General features: G+C 58.2%; 10 protein-coding genes and 1 pseudogene across 10 annotated transcripts in view; 5 read left to right on the top strand and 6 right to left on the bottom strand.

Annotated features, from left to right (window-relative positions):
• The window catches only part of ACA1_061370 (BTB/POZ domain containing protein), a gene marked incomplete at both ends in the record, with an annotated part of 5982 nt that extends 5610 nt beyond the window's left edge, over nucleotides 1-372 (bottom strand). The window contains one exon of the mRNA XM_004339363.1: nucleotides 1-372. This exon is cut by the window's left edge and continues 622 nt beyond it. Coding sequence (XP_004339411.1) covers nucleotides 1-372 — 372 coding nt within the window.
• Nucleotides 373-496: 124 nt separating this feature from the next.
• On the bottom strand, nucleotides 497-2657 carry ACA1_061360 (annotated as a pseudogene).
• An 825-nt stretch (nucleotides 2658-3482) lies between these two features.
• On the bottom strand, nucleotides 3483-6782 carry ACA1_061350 (acyltransferase domain containing protein; the record flags this gene model as incomplete). Its single annotated transcript, XM_004339362.1, has 16 exons — nucleotides 3483-3531; nucleotides 3622-3774; nucleotides 3856-4008; nucleotides 4101-4225; nucleotides 4322-4474; nucleotides 4612-4683; nucleotides 4754-4871; nucleotides 4952-5064; nucleotides 5145-5289; nucleotides 5363-5515; nucleotides 5655-5722; nucleotides 5811-5898; nucleotides 6038-6125; nucleotides 6236-6381; nucleotides 6554-6590; nucleotides 6653-6782. 16 exons carry the CDS (start codon nucleotides 6780-6782, stop codon nucleotides 3483-3485), a joined length of 1791 nt encoding a protein of 596 aa, XP_004339410.1.
• A 685-nt stretch (nucleotides 6783-7467) lies between these two features.
• ACA1_061340 (uncharacterized protein) lies at nucleotides 7468-8260 on the top strand (the record flags this gene model as incomplete). Its single annotated transcript, XM_004339361.1, has 4 exons — nucleotides 7468-7603; nucleotides 7697-7793; nucleotides 7873-8003; nucleotides 8091-8260. 4 exons carry the CDS (start codon nucleotides 7468-7470, stop codon nucleotides 8258-8260), a joined length of 534 nt encoding a protein of 177 aa, XP_004339409.1.
• Nucleotides 8261-8800: 540 nt separating this feature from the next.
• On the top strand, nucleotides 8801-11173 carry ACA1_061330 (Alphagalactosidase; the record flags this gene model as incomplete). The annotated part of the gene is made up of 13 exons (XM_004339360.1): nucleotides 8801-8950; nucleotides 9018-9039; nucleotides 9115-9181; nucleotides 9277-9329; nucleotides 9426-9559; nucleotides 9708-9813; nucleotides 9911-9946; nucleotides 10018-10068; nucleotides 10151-10311; nucleotides 10471-10594; nucleotides 10683-10790; nucleotides 10905-11022; nucleotides 11107-11173. 13 exons carry the CDS (start codon nucleotides 8801-8803, stop codon nucleotides 11171-11173), a joined length of 1197 nt encoding a protein of 398 aa, XP_004339408.1.
• A 114-nt stretch (nucleotides 11174-11287) lies between these two features.
• Nucleotides 11288-14420, bottom strand: ACA1_061320 (uncharacterized protein; the record flags this gene model as incomplete). Its single annotated transcript, XM_004339359.1, has 11 exons — nucleotides 11288-11388; nucleotides 11528-11810; nucleotides 11916-12082; nucleotides 12169-12261; nucleotides 12335-12610; nucleotides 12706-12835; nucleotides 12924-13084; nucleotides 13206-13565; nucleotides 13626-13911; nucleotides 14039-14259; nucleotides 14324-14420. 11 exons carry the CDS (start codon nucleotides 14418-14420, stop codon nucleotides 11288-11290), a joined length of 2175 nt encoding a protein of 724 aa, XP_004339407.1.
• A 281-nt stretch (nucleotides 14421-14701) lies between these two features.
• ACA1_061310 (uncharacterized protein) lies at nucleotides 14702-15082 on the top strand (the record flags this gene model as incomplete). The annotated part of the gene is made up of 2 exons (XM_004339358.1): nucleotides 14702-14730; nucleotides 14791-15082. 2 exons carry the CDS (start codon nucleotides 14702-14704, stop codon nucleotides 15080-15082), a joined length of 321 nt encoding a protein of 106 aa, XP_004339406.1.
• Nucleotides 15083-15550: 468 nt separating this feature from the next.
• On the top strand, nucleotides 15551-19878 carry ACA1_061300 (RNA recognition motif domain containing protein; the record flags this gene model as incomplete). The annotated part of the gene is made up of 11 exons (XM_004339357.1): nucleotides 15551-15618; nucleotides 15758-16327; nucleotides 16419-16887; nucleotides 16995-17086; nucleotides 17210-17359; nucleotides 17485-17542; nucleotides 17753-18022; nucleotides 18096-18240; nucleotides 18365-18508; nucleotides 18656-19646; nucleotides 19740-19878. 11 exons carry the CDS (start codon nucleotides 15551-15553, stop codon nucleotides 19876-19878), a joined length of 3096 nt encoding a protein of 1031 aa, XP_004339405.1.
• Nucleotides 19879-20031: 153 nt separating this feature from the next.
• On the bottom strand, nucleotides 20032-20238 carry ACA1_061290 (uncharacterized protein; the record flags this gene model as incomplete). Its single annotated transcript, XM_004339356.1, has 1 exon — nucleotides 20032-20238. One exon carries the CDS (start codon nucleotides 20236-20238, stop codon nucleotides 20032-20034), a length of 207 nt encoding a protein of 68 aa, XP_004339404.1.
• Nucleotides 20239-20246: 8 nt separating this feature from the next.
• ACA1_061280 (Ras subfamily protein) lies at nucleotides 20247-22944 on the bottom strand (the record flags this gene model as incomplete). The annotated part of the gene is made up of 12 exons (XM_004339355.1): nucleotides 20247-20459; nucleotides 20586-20670; nucleotides 20812-20846; nucleotides 20936-20979; nucleotides 21082-21223; nucleotides 21373-21525; nucleotides 21669-21790; nucleotides 21926-22035; nucleotides 22122-22182; nucleotides 22307-22437; nucleotides 22626-22727; nucleotides 22877-22944. 12 exons carry the CDS (start codon nucleotides 22942-22944, stop codon nucleotides 20247-20249), a joined length of 1266 nt encoding a protein of 421 aa, XP_004339403.1.
• A 367-nt stretch (nucleotides 22945-23311) lies between these two features.
• On the top strand, nucleotides 23312-24036 carry ACA1_061270 (uncharacterized protein; the record flags this gene model as incomplete). Its single annotated transcript, XM_004339354.1, is given in 3 exon segments — nucleotides 23312-23465; nucleotides 23480-23819; nucleotides 23859-24036. The coding sequence occupies 3 exon segments, from the start codon at nucleotides 23312-23314 to the stop codon at nucleotides 24034-24036; spliced, it is 672 nt and encodes a 223-aa protein (XP_004339402.1).
• Between the last annotated feature and the right edge of the window lie 41 nt (nucleotides 24037-24077).

Here is a 24077-nt window from a genome sequence, read left to right as displayed (position 1 = left end):
ATTGAGCGTGCGGGCGGTCGACTTCTTGATGGTCGTGTCCGGCGGGACGTGAGCCTCCTCGACCAGCAGCCGCACACACGCCAGGTGACCCCCGAGCGCCGCGTAGTGCAGTGCAGTGGCTCCCACGCGGTCGCGGTCGTTGGCCAGGTCGAACAGAAGCTGCTGCTGCTGCTGCGGCTTCGCCTGGGCGCGTCCCTTGGCGCCAAGGATCTTGCTGTGTTCGACGCACCAGCGAAGCACGGCCTCGTTGCCGCATAGGCTGGCCAGGTGCGGCACAGGCATCAGACCCTGCTCGGCGCCATCGGCGGCCAGCAGGCGCAGCTGGCCGGCCACGGCCTGCGGGCTGGCCTCGCGCAGGAGTAGGTCGAACATCTCCGCCCCGGCACCACCGTACACGGTGGCCCAGGCCAGTGGCAACTTGAGTCGCTGTTGACCCAAGTTCATGCAAGGCAGCTCTGCGGTTTGTTTGCGTTTGCGTTTAGATTTGCGTTTGCGTTTAGATTTGCGTTTGCGTTTGCGTTTCGCAGGGAAAGCGCGTACTCATCGCGGGTTCGCTGACGAAGGTGCCATGGAGGGCGCGCAGCTTCCAGTGGGTGAGGCGCGCCTGAGCCTCGGGGATCAGGTCGCACAGCGACTTGCACCCGTCGGGCAGGTGCCTGAACCCTTCGCCGCCTCTTCCGCCAAAGTTCAGGCGACACCGTTCAGTCGCATCCACACTGCACGCCCGCACCACCAGAGCCTCCGGGTCAGTATCAGCTCGCGCGACATGCCGCACGGCGTCTTAATATAATGAGAGAGGAGTGTGTGCCTGACGGCAGGGAACAGCTTGATGTCGTCCCCGATCTTCGTGAAGGCAACGCCCATCGGCTGCCCGTTGAGGTAGAAGCTGATTTGATCATTGCTGCGGTCGAGCTCACAACCCACGATATCTGCAATTGCCAGTAAGCACAGAGGTCAGTGTGAGGAGAAGGTGCGTGTGCGTGTGCGTGTGCGTGTGCGTGTGCGTGTGCGTGTGCGTGTGCGTGTGCGTGTGCGTGTGCGTGTGCGTGTGCGTTACCTCCGGCCTTCCACCTCTGTCCGTACGGGCTGCTCTTGAGATCGTGCCACGCGCGGCACCTGAACCCGTCAAACCCAAACGAGGAGCCGGTATCGCCCACTCCCGTCGATTTCTGGAGGAGTTCGTCACCACGCATCAACAGTGCACATGGACTGTGAGACGGTGTCACGGCGTTCCGTGGTGGTTGGCGCCGTACGTTGAACGACGATTGGCGAGTGGCCCAGCCGAGCTGGGCGAGGCCGCCGGTCAGCAGCTCCACCTCGAAGTACCAACGGCCTTCCTGCCGATACACGCCCGTGTTGGCTCTCGCGCTGCCAAAGTCATCGGTGCCGTTGTAAACCTGCCCGTGCATTCGTTGTCAGTTCACGGGCTCATTGTGTCTGAGTGCGCGCACGACACACGACACACACGACACACACGACACACACGACACACACGACACACACGACACACACGACACACACGACACACCTCAAGGGAGTCGAGCGACAAGTTGACGCGGTAGAGGTCGTTGGGGTTAAGCGTCACCGCGTAGAGCGACTGCACTGACCGCTTTTCCATCGCGCGATACGGATGCCGTTGCTCATAGGCAAACACCTGGAACGTGATATGATACGACGTGGCCATCCGCATTGCGTGAGTCGCTGTCGCACACATCACCGCACACGCACACACGCACACACGCACACAACACAACCGTATGTACCTGTGTCTGTAGGGCGTCAAGCGTCGGATTGTGGCCAAGAAGCACCTGCACGCAGTCCTTGTTGCCGCGGTAGATGGCGACCATGATGGGCAGCAGCCCACGCAGGTCGCCCGTGTCGACAAGCCGCCGTCGCTCCATGCCCTCGCCCTCCTGCTCGCGCTCGCCCTCGTCGACGTGGCCGGCCTCCGTCGTCTCCGCGTCCGCGGGGACCACGCTGGTCTGCTCCGCCGCCGCCGCGCCTGCCGCGACGCTGCCCGCCACGCCGGCGCCCGTCGACGCCGCCAGCGTTGGCTGGCCGGCCACCGACCGTGCCATGCTCTTCCTCAGCGCATTGCGCTGGCCGCCACCAGCGCCGACCGACGATGTCGAACGGCGAATCGGCGGCGGCGGCTGTGGCTGCGGCTGCTGGGCAGCCTTCTTGCTGCCGCTGGGCTGCTCGGCGCCAAACATGAGCTCGCGCAGGGCGACGTCGAACTCGAGCAGCGCCTTTACGCAGTCGGAGTGGCCGTGGTAGCAGGCCTGGTGCAGCGCCGTGCGGCCCAGCAGGTCAGGTCCCTTGAACAGGTCGTAGCAGTCGCCGCGGCCCTCGTCGTCGCGCCCGATGCCCAGGTGGATGCGCACGTCGCGCTGCCGGCGTCCGCGCTGAGCCGACGCGGCTTCGAGTCCCGGCGAGTCCAGCAATGACGACAGGGACGAGGACACGAAGGCGGCGAGCTCGCGCTCGCGCCCGGCGGTCTCGCGGAGCGCGTCGAGCAGAAGGTTGAGCGCAGCGAGGTCGCCCGACGCGGCGGCCTTGTGCAGTCGCTCGACGAAGAGGTCTACCGGCGGCAGGCTGGCGGCATCGTAAGTACTGCTACTTGCCGTCGAAGAAGAAGAAGAGGCCTGAGATTCCATCCTTCACTGGCCGTCTGAAAACAATCGCAACTTCGTAAGCTGATGTGCACCATTCGACTTGTTCTCATTATTAATTGATTAATTGATTAATTGTTTGATCATTAATATGCACATTCATTCATTTAATCGTTATGTTGCGTAATCTTGGCCTGGGACGTACCGACCGCCAGTAAGTTAACAAAGTTTGTGATCGGGTGGGGCTTGGCGTTGTTGGCCTTTCTTCTTCGAATGTTGGCGAACGCAATTTAAAGTTGTTTCTCTTTGCTTTTATTTTCATTTCAAAGCTGAATTAATTAAGAGCACAGAAAGCGGCAAATCCACACACGCACACACAATGCACACGCACACGCACACGCACACCCACACGCACACGCACACGCACACTGAGTAATTCGTTAAATGCGAAACGAGCGGTACGGCTCAACTCTGATCCGGTTGTGCGAGGGCGAACGGCTGGGAGAGGGCCGAGGCCGGGCGCGAGGGCGAGGGCGTGCAGGGGCGAGCTCGAGGGCGAACCGGAGGGTTAGGAAGGTGCCAGTTCTTGGGCAGTGGTCCCGCCCAGAGACAGAGAGTCAACAGGACCACCAATGCGAGGCAAGATAACCTCCACATGATGAGATCTTCGGCAAGACGGCATTAGTCAAAGGGCGCTAGTGTGCTAGAGTGCTCTAGCGCCCAATAAGATTCCTCTTCATCAGATATCAAAATGTGATGCACATTCCGGTGATGTCCTGTTATATTTCGAAAATGAGGGTTCACGGGCATGCTGGCCATCCTTGGTATCTTCTCATCAGTGAAGGAGAGGCAGGGCGTACAGTGACCAATTCAGAGGAATTCGTCCTTCTCCAGCGCCTCCTGCATTCCTTCAACGCTCCTGAGAGCGAACAGAGGAGAGGGCCATGAGCGTTAGTTGTGGGAAATTGAAGTTATGTGGGACTAAAGGGGGGCATGCATGTGCACGCACCCGGAGAACTCGTCGAGCTTCTTGTACGAGCGGCGGCGGTAGAGCACTCGCTTGCGGGCAGTGCCGTCCTGGCTGCGCTCGTCCTCCTCGGCCTTCCACTTCTGCTTCATCTCCCGGTGAACGCCGTGACGCGCGAACTCCTCGCCACGCTCCCTAGTTCCGATCAATTACCGCACACACAACCGCACACACAACCGCACACGCCACCGCACACGCACAGAACGTTGATCGTACTCGGGGCTCAATTCATCGATGAGACGGCGCACTTCGGTCTGAAGCTCGGCGCGCGTCTGTTTGAGGGAATTGAGCTCGCGGCGAGCCCTGGCCAGATGGAATACGGCCTGCAGCAGTCGCAGCTGCTCCATTCCCTTCTCCAGCACGCGAATGCTGCGCAAAAAGTACATCAATCACAGTACATTCTGGTGATGCGCGAGCGAGGCCTCCACGCGTGCGGGTGCGGTGGTGTCGATCGAACGTACCTGGCGTACGAGAAAATGGGCAGGAATGCCAAGAATGCCAGCGCGGGACGCGACCCCCAGACCCACCACGCGGCGAGGAAGTACACGACATACGAAATCGGCGCGCCGAAGCCTGCAATGATTATCTATGGGAGATCGACACACACACACACACAATCAACGACATACGTGCGTTAGCACACATGCGCGCAAATCACGAATGAACGTAGTGGATTACGAACCTTATAGGACGCGATGACGTCCAGAGCGCCGTACATAGTGTTGGGGTCGTTCGGGGCGATGGTGCGAGCCTTGTTGGTGGCCACGTAACGCGCCAGCAAGCCCACGGGCAAATTCAGCAGCGCTCCGGGCAATGCCAGCGCCACCAGCGGACCCTAACCCGCCACGCAGGTCGACATTGGTTGTTTGTGGCGCCAGTCAGGTACACCCAGTCTCGCGCCCTCCAGCAACCCACAAATTGTCAAGTGTTATGAACAACATGAGAAGATCGCAGGGGTCAGCTGCAGCATACCAGATAGAGGGCTCGCCTGAGAATCATGCGCAGGAACAGGCGCTTGCTGACCTTCTCGAACCCTTCTGCCACCTGCGAGAAGGTGGTCATGCGTGTGGTCATGCGAAGCAAAGGCGACAGTTGGTTGGTGTTGGAGGGAAACCTGGTAATCCTTGAACCCGTAGCGGTGCAGCTGCTTGTTGTAGCGTCTCACCTTCTTCACCAACAACTGCACCCGTTCGTTGTCCTTGTTGTGGTGAAACAGGATGTCGGCAAACGACCTGGTTTGTCCCAGTCAGTGGTGGTCAGGGTCGCCACCCGGCTGTGCTTTGCAAGGCCTCGCGCAAGAGTGAGGGCGTACCGGTTGAGCATCTGGTACTTGTTGGAGGACAGCTGCAGAGATGCCGGCTGGTAGAGCGACCGCACGGTGAGCGCCACCTGGCGGTCCTTGTAGGTGGGCACGTTCAACGTCACCTAGAGGTGGGTGGTCAGGAGTCAATTTCTAGCAAAGAAGAAGAACGAAGAAGAACGAAGAACGAAGAGGAAAGAAGCACCCCGCGCAGGCCCTTCTCGACCTGGTCCAGGAGGTCGGAGCACACTTGGCGGCGCTGGTCCTTGTCCTTGTAGCGCTCCACCCACTCCGACTGAGGAGACACCACGAGCGGCTGACCGAACTCCACGATGCAGTGGCCTCGGAACCTGCAGTCAAGTTTTAGTACCAGCCCTATGAAATAATGCTGAAAAAAACAAAAACAAAACAAGGAATCTGTACCGGTGTCCATGAAAGTAGGTCAGGCCACAAGGCACGATCTGGACCTCGACGTTGTGCTTGGCAGCCGCGCCGAGCGCCATCAGCGTCACGCCCGCCTTGAGCGGCAGCAGATCCGCTCGATCATGCGAGGAACCCTCGGGAAAGATGCCAATCCTGATGACACGTCATCAGAAGAAGAATTACGAGAATGAGATGAATTGGAACAACAACACAGAGTAGCATGCGTGTAAGGCTGGGTCCTGCATGAAGGGTCACACGCTAAAACAAACGCAGACATAAAAAAAACTCGTACGAGTTTCCTCGGGCCAACTCGTCCCACACCTTGTCGTAGACATGCGACTGGTCGATCTTCCTGTAGACCTGCAGAAGGTGCGACGCATAGCCAGTACTCGATCGATCAGCGCCCACAAGAAGTGAGGCGGGCAAACAAACAAACAATCAAACATACCTTGAATTTTTGTCCCTCTTCAAACGGGGGCGTGATGGGCTCGCTCACCGTGAGCTCCGTGTCAGACTCTATCGCAGTCACTCGCCCTCTGCATGAATACAACGAAGGTCAATATTGACACCCGTCGACGTGTGTGCGTTTGTGTGTGTGGTGTGTGTGGTGCGTGTGTGTGTGTGTGTGTGTGTGTGTGTGTGTGTGTGAAAGAGACAAGTGTGATCTTTAGACACCTCCAATCGGGTCGTTGGTGCACGATGAGCTCGTCTCCGATCGTCACGCTAGACTTGAAGTTGGTGCCCGCGCCGTGCACCTGAGCCCCTGTAACGCGCACGAAGACACGCCGTCGATCAATAATGGCGCGTTGGGTCTTCACGGGTTGTGCAATCCACCAAAGGCTGTGCGGAATGTGGCGATGCATTGTAAAATACCTTCGCTCTGGATTGTGCCCTCACCGGCCATGGCGACGTCGCGCGGCCGATGAATCGGCACGCAGCGTAGGATCTTGGCGAAGAAGGCGATCACCTTCCGCTTCAGCGACACCTCGGCGATGATAAACGAAGGCGTGCGGCCCGTCCTGTGTGTGTCGTGTGGCGTGTGTCGTGTGTCATGTGTCGTGTGTCATGTGTCGTGTGTCGTGTGGCGTGTGGCGTGTGGCGTGTGTCGTGTGTCGTGTGTCGTGTGTGCGTGCGTTAGCGCAGCTGTAAGGCGAGGAGTCGAGGGCCAAGGGAGAGAGGTGCCTGCTGAACATGATCATGGCATCCACGAACTGGTTGCGGTGGTTGCCTGTCGCGTTGCTTTAGTCCTCTGAGAGAGAACGCGAGCCCACGATGGGGTGGTCAGCGTACCGACGAAGATGACGGGTCCCTTTTTGGGAACGTTGAGGCGGCCAACGACCTCGACGTCGTTGAAGAACACGTGGAGGAGGATGCGAAACACCCCAAGCACGAGGTACCGCAGGAACTCGTCGCCCCACATCGCCAAGCTCCGCTCTGTCTCTTCTGCTGTTCTGCAGAGAGAGAAGATTCGTTCATCAATCAAATCCAATTACTGAAATAAATCTTGAAAGTTGTTATAAAATATAAACAACGCTGCGGCACAAACCTCTACTTTGAATCTCTCCTCGTGTCTCTTATTTGGAAGCTTTCCACACAGCAAAGGCAGTGCTGAGCGCTGCCTGAAGCTGCGCGTTCGGCACTTTCCGGTTTGATTGGAAGAAAGAAAAAAAGAGAAAAAGGCCAAAGCGCTTGTCGAAGATGGAAGACTCGGGCGTGGACGTTGTGGAGTACCCCATTGATGGCTCCGGTCAGCATGTGCGCCTCTGCATGGTGCGGGAGTCGTCTGCTGGTACTTTGCCTCAGCATATGTTGTTATTGAATTGTTTAGAAAAATTGTAATAAAAATTGTCACACAGCGCAGGAAGGGAGGGCACTGCCTACCAAGTCCACGGGCACCTCCGTGTGGCCAGCGGCGCTGGTCCTTGCCAAGTGCGTAGCACATGCCTTGCCTTGAGACAAGGCCCCGCAACTCACGCAACCTGACCTGTGGTTGAAGACAGGTACATCGTGGCTCACAAGCACACGTTTGCCGGTAAGACAGTGTTGGAACTGGGAGCAGGCACAGGTAAGGACCACCCCCTGAGGCCTGGTTAGGCCTGCTGACGATGGTGCTGACGCGCCTGGGTGAGATTCAAGGCCTGAGCGGCTTGTTGGCCGCGAGATACTGCGACCGCGTGTGGCTCACCGACAAGGATCCACAAGTGCTCGACACGCTGCAGCGGAGCGTTCAACTGAACACAGGTTAGAATGATTCATCTTTCTCGCTCACCTTGCTGCGCACTGCCATGGACGTGTGTGGTCACACATCACTCACGACACACGCGCCAACATCAGACGTTCAAGACAAGGTGAAGGTGGAGAAGCTGGTGTGGGGAACCGATACACGCGACGAACTCCCGCGATTCGATGTTGTCATCGCGTCGGACACTCTGTGCGCCTCCATCACAGCGCAGCGTCAGGCATCAATGGTCTCTTTCTCGCGTTGAACGTAAGCTTACTCTCAACTGCAGGTACTACCTGACGGCGGTGGAGCAACTGTGGAAGTCGGTTGATTCGCTGCTCTCTCGAGAACGATGCGCCGACGGCTCGCCGCCACTGTTCATCCTGGCCCACGTGAACCGAGAAAAAGTGATCGACTCGGGTACTCTCTCGCGAGCGCCCACCAGCCTACGCTTCGATGTCTGATGTCTGACAAACCACGCGTGTGCTGGGGGTTGTTCACATCTAGAGCTGCACAAAGTGGCTCAGGGCCTGGGGTTCGTGGCGCAGGTCGTGCCGATCTTCACGCTTTGCGCGCGCTCCGAGCCCGTGCCATCGAACGAGCACGTCAAAAAGGAGATGCTGCGCCTTTTTGTGTTCACGCGCGCGCAACACGTCGGCCGTGGCGGCAGGACGTGACCACACCGCCATCCACCCCTTTCTGCCTCACCCTGTAGGCCGTGCCAATCTTCAGCGCTTTACGCCCTCCGAAGAAGAGCGCACTTGAGTGACACAAAGTCTTTACTCCAAGCTACACAACGGCTCTCAGTAGAGTTGAGTTCGGTCAGGAGGAGTGAAACAAAGAGTGAAAGAAGGGGAGGCCGGTACCTTATGTGTCGACAGGGGGAGCGGACCGCTAATATTGCGGCCCTGTTCCGATAGCCCCAGTGACAACTGCTATCTTGGCCTTCTGCAGCAATGCTGACCCGCCGCCAGTTGTTCGCCATCTCCCTCGCGGTGGCAAGCGTTGCCGCAACCCTCGCGCTGGACAACGGCCTCGCACTGTACAATCCCCCCCCCGGAATTCCTCTTTCTTCCTCATTCTCTCTGAGAGCGTAGCTTATTTTATTTTTGTTTTTAAAACAACAACCAAAACATAAAACATTAAAACATAAAAACTGCCGGACGATTTTTTAAATCTTTTATTTATTTGTATTTTGACCTGAAAGCACGCCGCCCATGGGCTGGAACACGTGGAACACGTTTCAGTGCAACTACGATGAATCCACGCTCAAGCAGATGGCCCACGCCCTCATCTCCTCGGGCATGGCCAAGGCCGGCTACACCTTCCTCAACATCGACGACTGGCACGCAACCCTCTCTCTCTCTGTGTGTGTGTGTGTGTGATTTGATTCTGACCCGCACCGGCCATTTGGACTACTCCCGCAGCTGGCAGACAAGAGAGCGCGACATGCAAGGTATGCATTCCTTTGGCTCGGCCGATTTGGAGTAGCTTCACTCACACTCACTCTTTCTGGACACTGCTCTTGTAGGCAATCTGCAGCCCGACCCGACCAAGTTTCCCAACGGCATGAAGGCCTTCGTGGACTACATCCACTCGTACGTTCTCCGCCTTCCTCGCCACTCGGGTAACTCATCTTCATCTTTTTATTTTTAATATTCAACAATTTTTATTTCCAATTCGACAATCGCAGGCTCGGTCTGAAGGTGGGCATCTATTCGGATGTGGGCACTTACACGTGCCAAGGTGCTTTCAACCACCATTCGTTGGAGCAAATGATGATTACGGCGATGATGGTGATTTTTGATTCGCTTCACCTAACGATGTCGATCATTCACACAGGCTTTCCGGGCAGCAACGGGTACTACCAGCAGGACGCCAACACGTTCGCCTCCTGGGGCATCGACTACCTCAAGTTCGATACGTGCTACCTCACCAACGAGATCGAGAACCAGCCCTGGCTCTTCTACGGACAGGTACTCTCTCTATCTCTCTATCTCTCACCACACACACACACACACACACACACACACACACACAACGTGAGATGTGGTGTGACACTGATCGGCTGACTGGCTACGTACCATCATATGACCGGCGTCGGGTGGGCCGACACACTCACAGATGTCGCAGGCGCTCAACAAGACGGGCCGGCCGATCGTGTTCAGCATCTGCAACTGGGGCCGCAAGGACTCGTGGAACTGGGCTCCCAAGATTGGCAACCTCTGGCGTACGCCCTTGCCGCAGCTACGCATTCTTCAAGCTCTTACAGACCAGAACACACGCACACACGCACACGAACCGCACGCACGCACACACACACACAGGCACGACCTATGACATCTTCCCCTGGTGGGGCCGAGGTACGCGCTTGCCGCTGGCTCACCCCCAATCTGATCTGCGATCTCACGCGGGTTCCGCTGGGCCATGACAGTGCTCGAGATCCTGGATGCCCAGAAGCCGCTCTACCCCTACGCCGCGCCTGGTGCGTCCTGCATTCCTGTGCAGCCGAAGCCGGTGGTCTGGTAGCATGGTAACATTTCTTTTGTGGTGTGGGACGGACGCAGGAGCGTTCAATGACCCGGACATGCTGGAGGTGGGCGTCAATGGTACCTTCTTCAACTTGCCCCTTGCCCCCGCCGCCTGGCTCGACGACACCCAGGCTCGGTCCCACTTCTCCCTGTGGGCCATCATGGCCGCGCCCCTCATCACCGGCAACGACCTGCGCGTACGCCCATGAAATTATTATTTTTATTATTATTATTATTTTGATTTTTCATCCATTCCCTATCTATTTCTTTCTCTCTCTTTTTTTAATTTTTTTCCTTTGATTGTGTATTTCGTGTGCGAGAAACCTGATGTGTACGCTGTTTGTCTCGACCATCAGACGATGACGCCGGCCATCCAGGCCATTCTGACGAACTCGGAGGTGATCGCTGTCAACCAAGACCCTCTGGGCCTGCAGGGCCGAGTCGTGGCCAGCGTGCAGTCTGGGCTCGACCTCGACGGAGGTACACACCTGCAACCTGCCCTCACCATGCTGAGTCAGTAAATCTGCAATTACTGAGCAGAACTTGTACTATAATTTCGCCACGCTAGCGTGCCTGTGGCTCAAGTGCTCGTGGACCGAGGTGTGGGCCAAGAACATGACCAACGGCCGCATCGCCGTCGTTCTGTTCAATCGCGCTGGCGTGCTCTACGACTTTAGTACCTACCGACCCCAACCCAGTCCTCCGCGGTTCAACTGTTATCTGCTGACCCGCATTGACTGTTTTCTCTCCTTGGTCAACGCAACGCATTCGCCACCTTAAAAACGAGCAGATCAGTGGGGAAACGAGGACGTGACGGTGACCTGGACCCAGCTGGGCCTGTCGTCCTCCTCCGCCACGTACCGAGCGACCGACCTCTGGTCGGGCCAGGCCCTGGGCCAGTTCACCGGGTACACACGCCCTCTCCTCCTCTTCTCTTCCTCTGTCGATTGTAGGCTGACTCCATCGAGCGTTGCCCCCCCCCCCGAGACCAGGCAGTTCACCGCGAAGAACCTGGCCCCGCACGCTGTCCAGTTCATTGTTCTCGACCCGCGCGTTTGATCATGTTGTGACAACAAACCCCAAACTACAGCGACAGCACAAGAACAGTACACTTCAGCAACTCTTCGCGTCTTGTTGTCAAAAGTTTGATCATGATTACAGGTGGGGGGGAGGTTAGAAGAGGAAACGCAGAGCGAGAGCCAGGGGACTGCGCGCAAAGCCAGACGCGGCGCTGGTGTCCTTCGCAGCCTGGGGCGTCACAATCTTGCCATATTCTGTGTACATGTCGTGTGTGTCGTGTGTGTCGTGTGTGTCGTGTGTGTCGTGCGTGCGCCGAGGAGAAGGAATGCGGTCAGCCCATGGCACGCAAGCATGGCTGGTGAGTGAGTGGTGGTGGGGGAGACGTCGACGTACTAAGGCCGGGCAGGTTGGCGGGCAGGCTCTCGTAGGCGCCCGCCAGCCCAATGCGCTTCCAGGGGATCGCGGAAAAGGTGATGTTGGCCAGGAACGGGGCGCTGGGGCTGATCTCGAGCGAGCCGGTCGACTGGAGGTAGGGGAAGATGGCCTTCTGGCAGGTGGTGCTGTTCTTCAGCCACCAGTTGTCCGACGTCACATTCTGGATGTAGGGGGCGGCCGCCGTCGAGAGGCGCTGGTTGTTCTTTGTGTTACAGGCCACGTTGTGCCGATACGAATTGTACTGTGGTCGTAATGTCAGCGACACACCACCGCACACACGCGCGCAACACACTCACGCCCACGCATCACCGCACACACTACCGCACATGGGGGTGGGGAGTGGTACGCGAGGAGCGTGGGGGCTGACGGGGTCGTCGAGGATGGTGACCAGTTCGGGGAACTGGGTGGACCAGGGCTGGGTCTGGTAGGGCTGCGCGAGGAGTCGCGTGTAGAGGGTGTTGTTGTTCTGGGGAACCTGGCCCGGCAGACCGCGCGCATCGCCAGCGTAGGCGGCTATGACCGGAGAGGGCACGGTCAGATTTGGGGGGGGACGAACGAAAAAGAACGAAGAGCGAAGAGAGAGTGAAGAGGGTGAGCACCGTTGTCGAGGTTAATGAAGATGTTGTTGTCGACGTGGTTGCTGCGGCCACCGCCCATCAGGATGCCCAACTCCATGTTCACGATGATGTTACCTGCATTGGAGGTGTCAGACAATGGTGGAGTGTGTGCGCATGTGCGTGTGCATGTGCGTGTGCGGTGGGTTACCGAACGCAGTGCTGCCGCTGTTCTCGTCGTCGAAGTAGATCGCGCTCACGCCCTCCGAGCCGTAGCCGAAGGAGTCGTGGAAGTAGTTGTAGCTGATGTAGGAGCCCTGGCCGGTCCAGTCGCGGCCCTGGTAGAAGGCGCCCACGTCGCTGGCCTCGCGACACATGTCGTAGATCTCGTTGAAGTAGATCTCCATATTGTTGCTCTCACCCAACAGAATGGCGTTGTGCGGCGCCGTGTGGATCTTATTGTTCACGATCTTGACGCCCACACCGTCTGTCGTGCGTGTCGTGTGTGTCGTGTGTGCAGTGGTGAGCGTCGTGCGTTTTGTTGCTCATCAGTGATCAGGACTGGAAGGTGAGTCAGCGTACTGGCGCCAAAAGCGGGCTGGTAGCAGAGAATGAAGCGCGAATAGTCGTGCACGTGGTTGGCGAACGCCATGTGGTTGCACGGCGTGAGTGTCTTGCGGTCGCCGCCGCTCATGCTTACTCCCGTCTTGCCCTGCTCAGCCCCTCCCCCCAAAGGAGCACATCAGAACGACACGCAAACTCAATGCACGACACACCTAGAATGTGTGGAATGTACGTACCATGTTGTAGAGCTCAGAGGTCATCACGATGTTGTCTGTGCCGCCGGCGATGGACACGCCCGTTTCGCCGACGTTTCTGATGACGCAGTTCTTGATCACGTTACCCGATCCGTTCTCCCTGACGGTCACCGCAGTGTTCTGCGTCGCCTCCAGCGTGAAACCTGCGTCGACATTCAACCATTTAGCCGTGTGTGTTGAGGCGAGTGTCGTGTGTGCGTGTGTCGTGTGTACTTGTGTCGTGTGCGTGTGTCGTGTGAACAAAGAAGAAGAAGAAGAGCAAACCAGAAAAGGTGATGTTGGAGCCGGTGATGGCGATGAGCGCGCTGTTGAGGACCGACAGCACGGCGTCGGTGTTGGAGGCGATGGCCGACGGCGGGTAGAAGTAGAGCACGCCGTTGTCCCGGTCGATCAGGTACTCACCCGCCGTGTCGAGCTCGTCGATCACGTTGTAGTAGTAGAACCGCTGGCCCCGCTTGAACGCGTAGTTGGTGGGGGTGGCGAGGGTGATGGTCTTGGCCTCTTGGTCGACGCTCTCGATGGCCCGGCGCTCGTCGAACCAGTTCTGACCGAAGAACCCGTGCACCCACACGCCCTCGTACGGCCACGATGTCGCGTTCACGTAATGGAACACCAATTTCTCGTCTGTAGACCACATTCGCGTCAACTCATGACACACGCACATGCACGTCACCGCACACGCACCAGTATTGGTGATGTTGCCAGTGAGGACGTAGTTGGGGTAGTTGGGCCACCGGGCGACGTGGAGCGCGGCGCCCTTGAAGAACAGCTCCATGCCGGCCAGGTTAGTGGAGATCACGCCCACTTGGGCGCTGGTGAGGCCCAGCTGGGTGAGGTTGACCTGCTTCACCCGGCTCCGCGCCGCGGCCGGGACGCGCGCGCCCAGGCCGGTCGACGTGTCCAGGGCCTTGAAGGCGTTAGCCGGGATGCACTGCCCTCCGCTGATGACGGTCTTGCCTGCCCGTGAATCCTGTGTCGACACAAACATGTGGTTGGATGCGATCAGCCAATCATAGAGTTACAGGCCGATTGTGATTAATTGAAAAACCTTAATTAATATTGTTTCCCACAACCCACAGGGGGAGGTGACGTCGTACCGCGGCGATGAAGAGGGTGTTGCTGTCGGCGGCGGTGAGGGCGAGCGTGGTTGAGAGGGTATAGGTGCCCGCGGCCACGCTCACCGTCTTGGTCACGCCGGCGCCATAGCGCGAGCGCGCCACCAGCGCGGCGGCGGCGAGGGTGCGGAGCGGCCCCGCCACCGTTCCGTTCACCCCCGCCGAGCCCTTGGTAGGCGAACCACCGGTCCACGAGTCGTTGCCTGCGGGCCACGATAGGTTGAGGCGCGGGATGGTCGAGGAATGGAAAGAAGAGGTGGAATGTACCGGAGGGCGAGACGTAGATGGTGGGGACTGTGGCGGCATCGCCGCACAGGGCCACGAGAGCGATGACGGCAATCAGGAGCTGTACCAGCTTGGTCATCCCGCCTGGCCCTTCACGAGTTATGTTGGTGGAGATAGAAAAATGACGCTTTACCGGCCGTGTGATGCCGCCGGCTTGACGATTATGACCGCTGAGATCCGATTGTTGGTTGGTTGTGCAGTGTGGGCCTGACGAACCAACCAACACGCATTATCTTTTTTTTTCTTCCTGGTTTCTTTGTGTTTCTTCGTATTTTTTATAAAAAATCGAAGAAAAAAACACGCAATCGTTCTTCATCCTTGCATTACCTCGTAGAACTAGTCCCAGCAATCAAAAACCCAATGCAGCGAACCAAGGCCTACGCTACCATGTACAGCACCCGGCACATCAAAAGTGCGGCGCATCTTGCCCGGCCCAGCTTTCTCTGCAGATTCGCTTCATCTTCTTCTTCACCCAAGGCCACCCCCTCCGCGACGCACGCGGCAAAGGCTGAGCCGAAGAGCAAGTTCATGAGCAATGACGACAAGTCACTGGAGGAGCTGCAGGCCGAGTTGGATAAGATCAATCAGGAGATTGAGGCCTTCAACGCGCAAGAGGGCAAGACGGCAGACGATGAGTATGAGTACAAGAACCCCAAGACGGGCGAGATCGGCGGCCCGCGAGGACCCGAGCCCACACGCTACGGCGATTACGCCTACGCCGGTAGGGTCACCGATTTCTAACCCAAACGCTCGAGATCTCTCGCAACATCACATCTTTGGCCTTTTGTAAATACACCAAACCATCTTCACGAGCCATTCGCAACGCCATAGCTGTGATCATCTTTACGTCTGGGCTCCATCCGTGGGCGCAGATTGAGAGAAATGTGGAGGGGAAAATCGAAAGAAAGTGCGGCACGTGCTTTGGCCTTGCGGGCGACCAAGTATTACTTGCAGCCCACTAACACAAAGAAGACCAAACAAGCAACGGCGTACTCTTGCAAGCAAGCAAGCAAGCAAGCAAGCATGGTAGAGCACTCTCCTCTTCTTCTTGTCCGGCAAGAGAGACAGGCATTATTATCTTTATATTTTGGTCCCTTTTTTATTTATTTACCTCTCTTTTTAAAAATATGTATTTGGCCATGTTGTGGTGGGTGCACAAAGGACGGGGAAAAGGCCGTGGTGATCGTGTGGACCGAGGTGTCGTCTGCCATGTCGCCCGCCCACCTCGCCAGCTTTTTCAAAGTGTGCGGACCCATCGCCGCCATCGCCTGCTCACCGTACGCTCCCCCCGGAGGCCCACAATGTCAAACACGTCGTCTCAGCTCGTGCCCGTGTCGTGCGTGTGTCGTGTCGTGCGTCGTGTAATGTGTGTCGTGTGGTGCTGCGTGTCGTGTCATGTGTGTGCACAACGTGTAGGAAGGAGCCAAAGGCGGGTATCTGCTTCAAGGAGGCGAGCGCCCGGAGGATGGCGCTCCTGTTGGACCGGGGCATCGTGGGCTACGTGCCCGTGCGGGTCTTCGCCTTCAGCGCCCAGCAGCACCCCGACCTGGGCCTCGCCCTCCAGAACGCGCTCGCCGACCCCGCCTACCGCCTGCCGCTCAGCCCGGCCTCGTCGCCCTCGGCCTCACCGTCCTCCCTCGCCTCCGCCACAGCCGCGCCGGTCGTCTCCTCCAGCACGGCCCAGCTTCGGCCGCAGCCCAGCGTCCCACCGCTGCCGTCGACGCCCAGCAGCGCTTCGCTGGCGGTGCCTTCGTCGTCGGCGTCGGCCGGCGGCTCTGCGCGGTCGACGCCGGCGTCGTCGCCCCGAGACCACTCGCCGCCGCCGCGGGCGTCTGTCAGGGAGGCTATCGCCTCGATCAGGGAGATCGGCCCCGAGGACCACAAGTTCGGGGTGGTCATCTCCAACCTGTCGGCGCACTGCACGCCCGACCTGCTCTACGAGTTCTTCATCCTGTGCGGACACATCGAAGATATCATCATCTTCAGGTACGCTCGCACACGACCGCACACGCACACACCGCACACACCGCACACGACCCAGGCTAAATGAACTACACACACTGCATAGGGCGCTCAGGGAAGAAGGGGTGATTGATGCGGTGATGATGTTCGAGGTCGAGTACTCGGCCAACATGGCGCTGTCCCTGAGCGGCGCCGTCGTGGCCGGGTCGGTGGTCAGTGTGGCCCGCCTCTCGTCCGCCGTGGTCAACAAGCTCGCGCAGGACTACCACCTCTCCAGCGCCGCCTGCTGGGAGCGCAAGCGGGTCAACAACAGAGAAACACACAAGGCCAGCGCTGCAGAGCCTGCGGACAAGCCGTCGGGCGCGGCGCAGGTCGTACCCCAGCTGGAGCTGGCGCAGGCCAAGCCCGAGTCGAAGCCCAAGAGGACGATCGGGGAGAGTGACGATGACGACGACGATGAGGTCGAGGAAGAAGAGGAGCGGGAGATCGACGACTTCAGCCCGCGGCCCGCCGCCACCTCGCCCGAGGCTGCTTCGAGCGCAGCCGTGCCCAAATCAAAGGAGTCATCACACAGCAAAGTGCAGGTAACGCTGCACGCACGCACGCACGCACGCGCCACTGCACACGTGTGTGCAAAGACACACCAGCACGGCGCCGCACGCGCACTCACTGTCTCTTTGTCGGCAACAAGTTCGACGTGGAGAATGCGGTGCTGTTTCACGAGGGTCGCGGAGCGCTCTTCAACCTGCGGGATCTCGCCACTGTCTATGTCTCGCCGGACCGGTACCCCGTCCGCATGGCTGGCCCGTCCCGTCGGCTCTCTCACGCTCTGTGTCGTTTCGTTGGTCGTGTCGCGTCGTGCGTTGTGTCGTGTCGTGTCGTGTGTTGTGTGTCGTGCGCGTGCAGGTTTTTGCGGAAGGGACGCATTTATCGAAGCGCGGCGTGGGCTCGCTACTCGCACCTAAGGACCGACGACTTCCGGGCGGCGTCCGACTACGTACGCAAGGAGCTCGGCATCAAAACCATCATCGACCTCCGCTCCGGCGAAGAAAAGAGGTCAGCGCCTTCGCCTCGCCACCAGAGCCGCACCCGCACACATGCACACGCACCACCGCACACGCGCGATCGCTAACGCACACGCACCACCGCACACGACTGATCCGTGGGTTGCGGTAATGCAGCATGGACGCGTGGTACCAGGAAGTGGAGATCTTCTACCGGACCGCGCAAACGCCCGCGGTACCCCGTACCGCCAGCACACTCAACGAACGCCGACGTCTGCCCGTCAACCTCGTACGCGTCGTGTCGTGCGTGTTGTGTGTGTCGTGTTGTGTGTGTTGTGTGTTGTGTGTTGTGTGTGTGTGTGTGTGTGTGTGTGTGTGCGTGTGTGTGTGTGCGTGTTGTGTGTGGTGTGGTAGTGACTCGTCTGATGAACACAATGTGCTGCAGGTGTCGCGCAACCTGAAGGTGCAGCTGTTCGCGACGTCGTCGACGAGCATCAAGTGGAAGATGTTCAAGTCGGCCTTCTCGTCGTCGTCGTCGTCGTCGTCGTCGTCTTCGTCGCCATCGGCCTCTTCCTCATCGACCGACCGCGCGCGCCGCAAGCCGGGCGACGGCAAGAGCAAGCTGTTTTTGGGCCTCAACTTTTACGACCTCCAGAACTTCCAGCTCCCGGGCAGCAAGCGCCAAATCAACATCAACGTCGACGCCGCTGCCCAGGTTCAATTTGTTATGACCTTATAATTTTTTCTAATTTTTTCTACTAATAGTAATTAACATTTTTTTGTTTCAGATGTTTTTGTCGGAGGTGATCACGCCGATGGGGCTCGAAGGGTTCACGAAGCTGTTCGTGATGTACGCCAAGGACGAAATCGGCTCCGCCCTTCGCATCTGCGCCGACCCGCGCAACTACCCCATCCTCATCCATTGCACCTCCGGTACGCCCACGACACACACGACACACAACACAACACGCACACGACACACAACACACGACACGCACACGACACACGCGGCACGCACGCGACATGCGCGTGCTCACGGTTGTGGTGTGGGCGGCAGGCAAGGACCGGACGGGTTTGATCGTGGCGCTGGTGATGACGGTGTGCGGCGTGGACCGAACCGAGGTGGTGGAGAACTACCACCTCTCCGAGCGCTTCCTGGACCCCATCGCCCACGAGATACGCGAAGAGAACGGCAAAAAGGGTACTACTTACTACCGAGGTCGCCTTCAGCTCGCCCCGGCGATCATTGACTCACCGCACACGCACGACCGCACACGCATGGCACACGCACGACCGCACACGCATGGCACACGCACGACCGCACACGCATGACGCACGCACACGCAAGGCTTGGGTGAGTCGTTCGACGGGACGCCGCGGCCGCTGATTCGGAACATTCTGGAGTTCATCGACGCCAAGTGGGGCAGCGTGCCGGACTACCTCCACAACGCGTGCAACTTCACCTACGACGAGCAGACCCGGCTCCGCAAGAACCTCCTCCGCTCCCGCATCCTCGCCCAGCTCGACGCCATCCGCTCGTCGCCCTCCTCACCCATCTCCTCCTCTTCTTCCTCCTCTTCCTCCTTCTCATCGCTGTCGTCGGCCTCGTCGTCGTATTCGTCGCCGTCGTCGGCTTCGTCGTCATATTCATCGTATCACCCGCAGCCGCACCAGTACCAACCGCAGCGACCGGCGCCGCCGGTGCCGCCGCCACCGATGGCGGATCGCTACGCGCCGCTCGTGCCGCTCGACATCGTCGAAACCCGCCCGCGCGCCGACTCAGCGACGTCGCTCGCCACCGCTGCCGACAAGGCGCCGCCGGTGCCGCTCGACCACACGTGGCCCTCGCCGCTGCCGCCCGTGCCGCCGCGCCCGTGGCAGAGCACCGGCGACCTGCTGACGTCAGCAGGCCAGAAGGGGGGCGTGGGAGCGCCGCCACCTCTCCCCGCGCGGCCCCACGCCCTGCAATCGTCGTCATCAGCCTCAGCGCCGACCTCGCCCGCAGGCGACCACCACCTACTGGCGGCCACCACAACCAGCGCGTCGGCGCCGCCGCCGCTGCCAGCGCGGCCCCACCAGCAGCCGGCGGTCGCATCGCCTCAGTTGCAGGAGAAAGAGAGAGAAAAGGAAAGAGAAGAAAGAAAGGAGCAGGAGGCGAAGGAGGAAGAAGAGGCGAAGGAAGAGGAAAAGAAGGAGGAAAAGGAGGAAGAAGACGAGTTGGACGAGGAGACGCGGGCGCGGGCGGTTCGGGTGACCGGGCTGCCGCCGTTCATGGCCACTGCCGAGGTCGCCCACTTCTTCGTCTTCTCAGGGCGCATCGAACGTCTGCGACACGAACGGTATGACGCGTGTTGTGTGGCGTGTGTGTCGTATCGCGAACAGCACACGGCGGTAAGCTCACGACCGCTCTGTGTGTCGCGTGACGTGTGCAGAGCGGAGGGGTGTGCCACGGTGATCTACGCTTCGAAGAGCGCGTTGCAGACAGCCCTCCACCTGGACCACGCCCTCGTCGGCGGCCGCTCCGTCCGCGTCCTCCCGCTGCCCTCGCCCGCACCAAAGGTGGAAAATTAATTAGGAGAATCATTTTTTCAATATTTCGTGAATGAAAAAAAACATTTTTTCCATTTAGGAGAGATCTAATAATTATTTTAACAATATTTCTTTTACGAAATTATAATTATAAGAAATAAATAAGTCTGGTTTGTGCGTTGTCTTGCTCTCTCATCAGCTGAGGAGGCACGACTTTTCGCGCTTTCGTTTGGTGCGCTTTCGCTTGGCCCGCTTCTCGAGGATGACGGCGCGCACGGCGCAGTCGAACACCTTCTTGACGTGCCAGTTCTTCAGCGCCGAACACTCCACGCTCTGCCGGCACGGGAACCCTCGCTCCCGCAACACACTCGCCAGCTCCTCCCCCTGGCACGCGGTCGTCATCATTATCATCAGCGCTTGATGATGGTGATGACAATGACGATGATGGTGACGATGATGATGACGATGATGATGGTGATGATGGGTACCTCTTCTTCGGTGACGAGCGACTCGCCTTTGGCGGCGAGCTTCTGGAGGGCGGACGCGTCGGACCGCAGGTGTACGTCGCCCGCCACCAGGATTATGGGCACTCCGGGACAAAATCGCGTTATCTCTGGCACCCACTGCCCAACACCCCGCCACCTTAGCACAACGCACAACGCACGACATACAACGCACAACGCACAACGCACGACAGACCACGAGCTCACAACACACACAACACACACACACACACACACACACTGTACCTTGGCGGCCACGTTTTGGAAGGAGGTTCGGTTGATGACCGAGTACAGCACAATAAATACATCTGTCTCTCCGTAGTACAGTGGTCTGGCCACGTGATGATGCAAGTTGCGTCAGCCGAGTTGTGTCCGCCCCACGTTAACAATAACAACCGCAATTGTCGTGTGTCGTGTGTCGTGTCGTGCGTCGTGTCGTGTCGTGTGCGGTGTGTTTTGCGTTGGTACGCACCGTAATCGGTCGTATTCACCAGATCCCGCAGTGTCCTGTCGTGTGCGTGTAAAGTGAGATCGATGATGTGGGGGCCACAGAGAAACGAAGTTGCGCTTTGCTTTGCTTTTTTGGGCGTACGCACCCATAAGTTGAGGTCTACAGTGAAGTCGCCAATCTTTCGCGTCACTGGGTGTTCGAACACAGAGAGAAATAGGTGAGAATTGAGCCGGCTCCGCACACGCACTGCAATTGCGCGCGCGCGTGTGCGATTGTGTCCTGCGACGGTACCGACGTGGTTCTCGAACACGGTGGGCACGTAGTCTTCGGGATATCGGTCGGTGTAGGTGAAGAGCAGTTTCGTTTTGAGCCGGTTGCAGTCGTCCCCCACGGCCACCAGTTTGATGCTCAGATCCCCATCCAGCCACTGACTCTTGATCTCCACCTGCTCATCGCCCTGCTGCACATACGCGCGCGTCAACACGACACACACACACACACACACACACACACACACACACACAACGTTTCATATGGCACGACACGACACACGACACACACGTGGTGAGAAGGGGGTAGAACCTTGCCCACAGGATGTGCTCGCTTCCATTCGTTGACAAAATTGGTCTTCCACGAAAAGAAGAGCGATTGGCGTGCTCGGGTGCCCGTCAGCCGCATCTTGTCACTCCCGCCCATTGGCGGGTAGCGCTCCTTGCGATACAGCTCCTTCCACAGCTGCAAGCCGAAGAGAATTGAAGTGTGTCGTGTGTGTCGCGTGTGTCGCGTGTGTGTCGTGTGTGTGTGTCGGGTCAGGAATCGCGCCGCCTGATGAATGCAGATCTCGCTTGTGTGTAACGAATGAGATGTGGGTGGCATACGAGGTCATCGTTGGCGATGAGGTTCCACTTGACGCAGGTGCAGGCGACGTTGCATAGGTCGCGGTAGCTCAGCTTTTTGAACACTTCAATGGCCAGCTCGTCGCTCATGCTCAGCCACAGACCTGTTGCCAAGTCCAATTTTAAATAATAATAATAATAATAATAATAATAATAATAATAATAATAATAATAATAAAAAGCGCGTGAGTGTTAACAATTTTTTTGTTTGTTTTGTGTTGTAGGTAAGGGCAACGCACTTTCGTCTTCGTCGTCGTCGTCCGTGAGCTTCATGTCTCCATATTTCTTCTGCATTTCTTCTTCGTTGCGCAGCTCCTTGACGGCATTCACCTTCTGGATGACCGACCACCTGAGATGGTCGCGCAAGGCCGCGCCACAGTCAGCAACGCAGGCGACGTGATATATGTATACATTTCGGTCCCGGGCCACGCGTACAGTTTGGCGACGAAGGCCGTGCTGTCGTCCTTGGTGTAGAACGCGATGCCCAAACATATTTCTGGGTGCGAACGAACAGCAAGCAACGTTGAGAATGATGTACTACGCTACACGAACGCAGAGAGCAAGAAACAGAAGAAGAGGAGAGAGTGAAAGAAGAGAGCAAGAGGCTGGGCTACACGTACCCTCGCCCGAGTTGATATCGGACGCGATCTTGAGGGAGAAGTAGCGCGAGGAGTCCTGCACCTCGCGCAGGTTCTGCGGCGAGATGGGACACGTCCACATCAGCTTCGACGTTTCGTTGGTTCGCACATCTCTGCGCGTGCACACACACACACACACACACACACACACACACGCACACACACGCACACACACACACACGCACACATGCACACACACACACACACACACACGCAACGCAACGCAACACCAAACGTGTGAAAAAACAGAGGTCAAGGAGTAGTTGTGGAGCGAGCATGCATGTGGCGGAGGAGCGCACACCTTTCATAGATTTGCAGGAGGGCTGGCGGGCCACAGGAGGGCGAGAGGCCTTCCACCACCTTCACCAGCGCGCTTTCTGTGAACTCGCCCCAGTCCCTGGCCCTACGCGCATTATAAATTGATGGAGTGAATAATAATTATATTAATCCTTCTTCATCTTAAATCAACTGCTGTAGAGGGCTAATAAATCTCAAAGCATTGAAATGAATGAAATGGATGAAATTTCGGACATGATGTGATGATTATTGTACCTTAGAGAGGAGGCGGGTATGTTGCGTTTGATGTAGGCGTAGAAGGAAGAAGGTAGAACGGGCACCATGATCGACGTGCCACTACCCGACAGCGAATTGCTGCTGCCCGAAGATGTAGTGCGCTGATGGCCATTCGTTTGGCGGCTGTTGTGGTGCAACACCGAGGACCCACCCCCATTAAAATGGGGCGTTGAGGCAGCTCGCGGCCGAGGCTGGCCACCCTCTCCTTCCATCATCCTCCTTGTTGTCTTTTTCGTTTTGCGTTTTGAGCGAATTTTTTAATGATAATTTTAAAATATTTGAATAATAATAATTTGGATTTTATATTCTTAGTCTTTCTTTCCCGCGACAGACGGAGAGCACTGAGCAGACGTTTCCGCCGAAAACAAAGACGAGCGTAAACTGTTCTTTCATAAATCAATTTATTTATGCCACATGCCCCCTAATCCCACGTCACTGCCGGCCACGGCTGTGAGCCCGGTACGGCTGTGTTCCTCGGCGGCCACCTACGCGACGGACTCGGCGTACGAGACCACCCACGTCCCGGTCTCTTCGTGCCACCACGACTTCGGCTTCGGCTCCTGTTGCGGTATCGCTGCGCAGGGCTCCTGCTCCTGCCTCGGCTCCAGCTCCGACTGCGACTTCGACTTCGGCTCCGATCGCGCCCCGCGCGTGCCCGTCGGTTCCTCGCTCTGCTGCGGCTGCGGTTGCGGCTCCTGCTCCGCCTGGACCGCCGACTGTCATTGCGCGGCCTTCTCCGCTGCCTGCGGGTGTCGCGACTGCGCGATCGCGATCTCGACCTGGATCTCGACCACGAGCGTGAGCGGCTGGTCATGCGCCTCTTGGTCCGCTGTCTGCGCCTCGGCGGGCTCCGCGATGATGAAGGAGACGACGATGATGACGACGACGACGCGGAGCTCGACCGGCTCCTGCTCCGCGATCGGTAGGCCGCGCGGCGTGTGTCGCCGAAGTTGGCAGGCAGCCTGGCCCAGTTCGGCGAGCGCGAGCGCGAGCGCGACCTGGATCTCGCCCTCTTGGTCACCGGTGTCCGAGAGCGGCTTCGGCGAGAGCGCTTGTACACAGGGCTGCGGCTGCGCGAGTGCGGCGCCACCCACTCCGGCGTTGGCATGTCGCGCAAGAAGCGCATCATCTGCTCGTAGTTCATCATCGGCAGTCGGTCCGGCCATCTCAGCCCCCTCGA

Source organism: Acanthamoeba castellanii (genome assembly GCF_000313135.1).
Source record: "Acanthamoeba castellanii str. Neff unplaced genomic scaffold scf7180000084599, whole genome shotgun sequence".
In the NCBI taxonomy this organism is placed as follows: Eukaryota; Discosea; order Longamoebia; family Acanthamoebidae; genus Acanthamoeba; species Acanthamoeba castellanii.
This window is presented reverse-complemented; position numbering and strand designations above follow the sequence as displayed.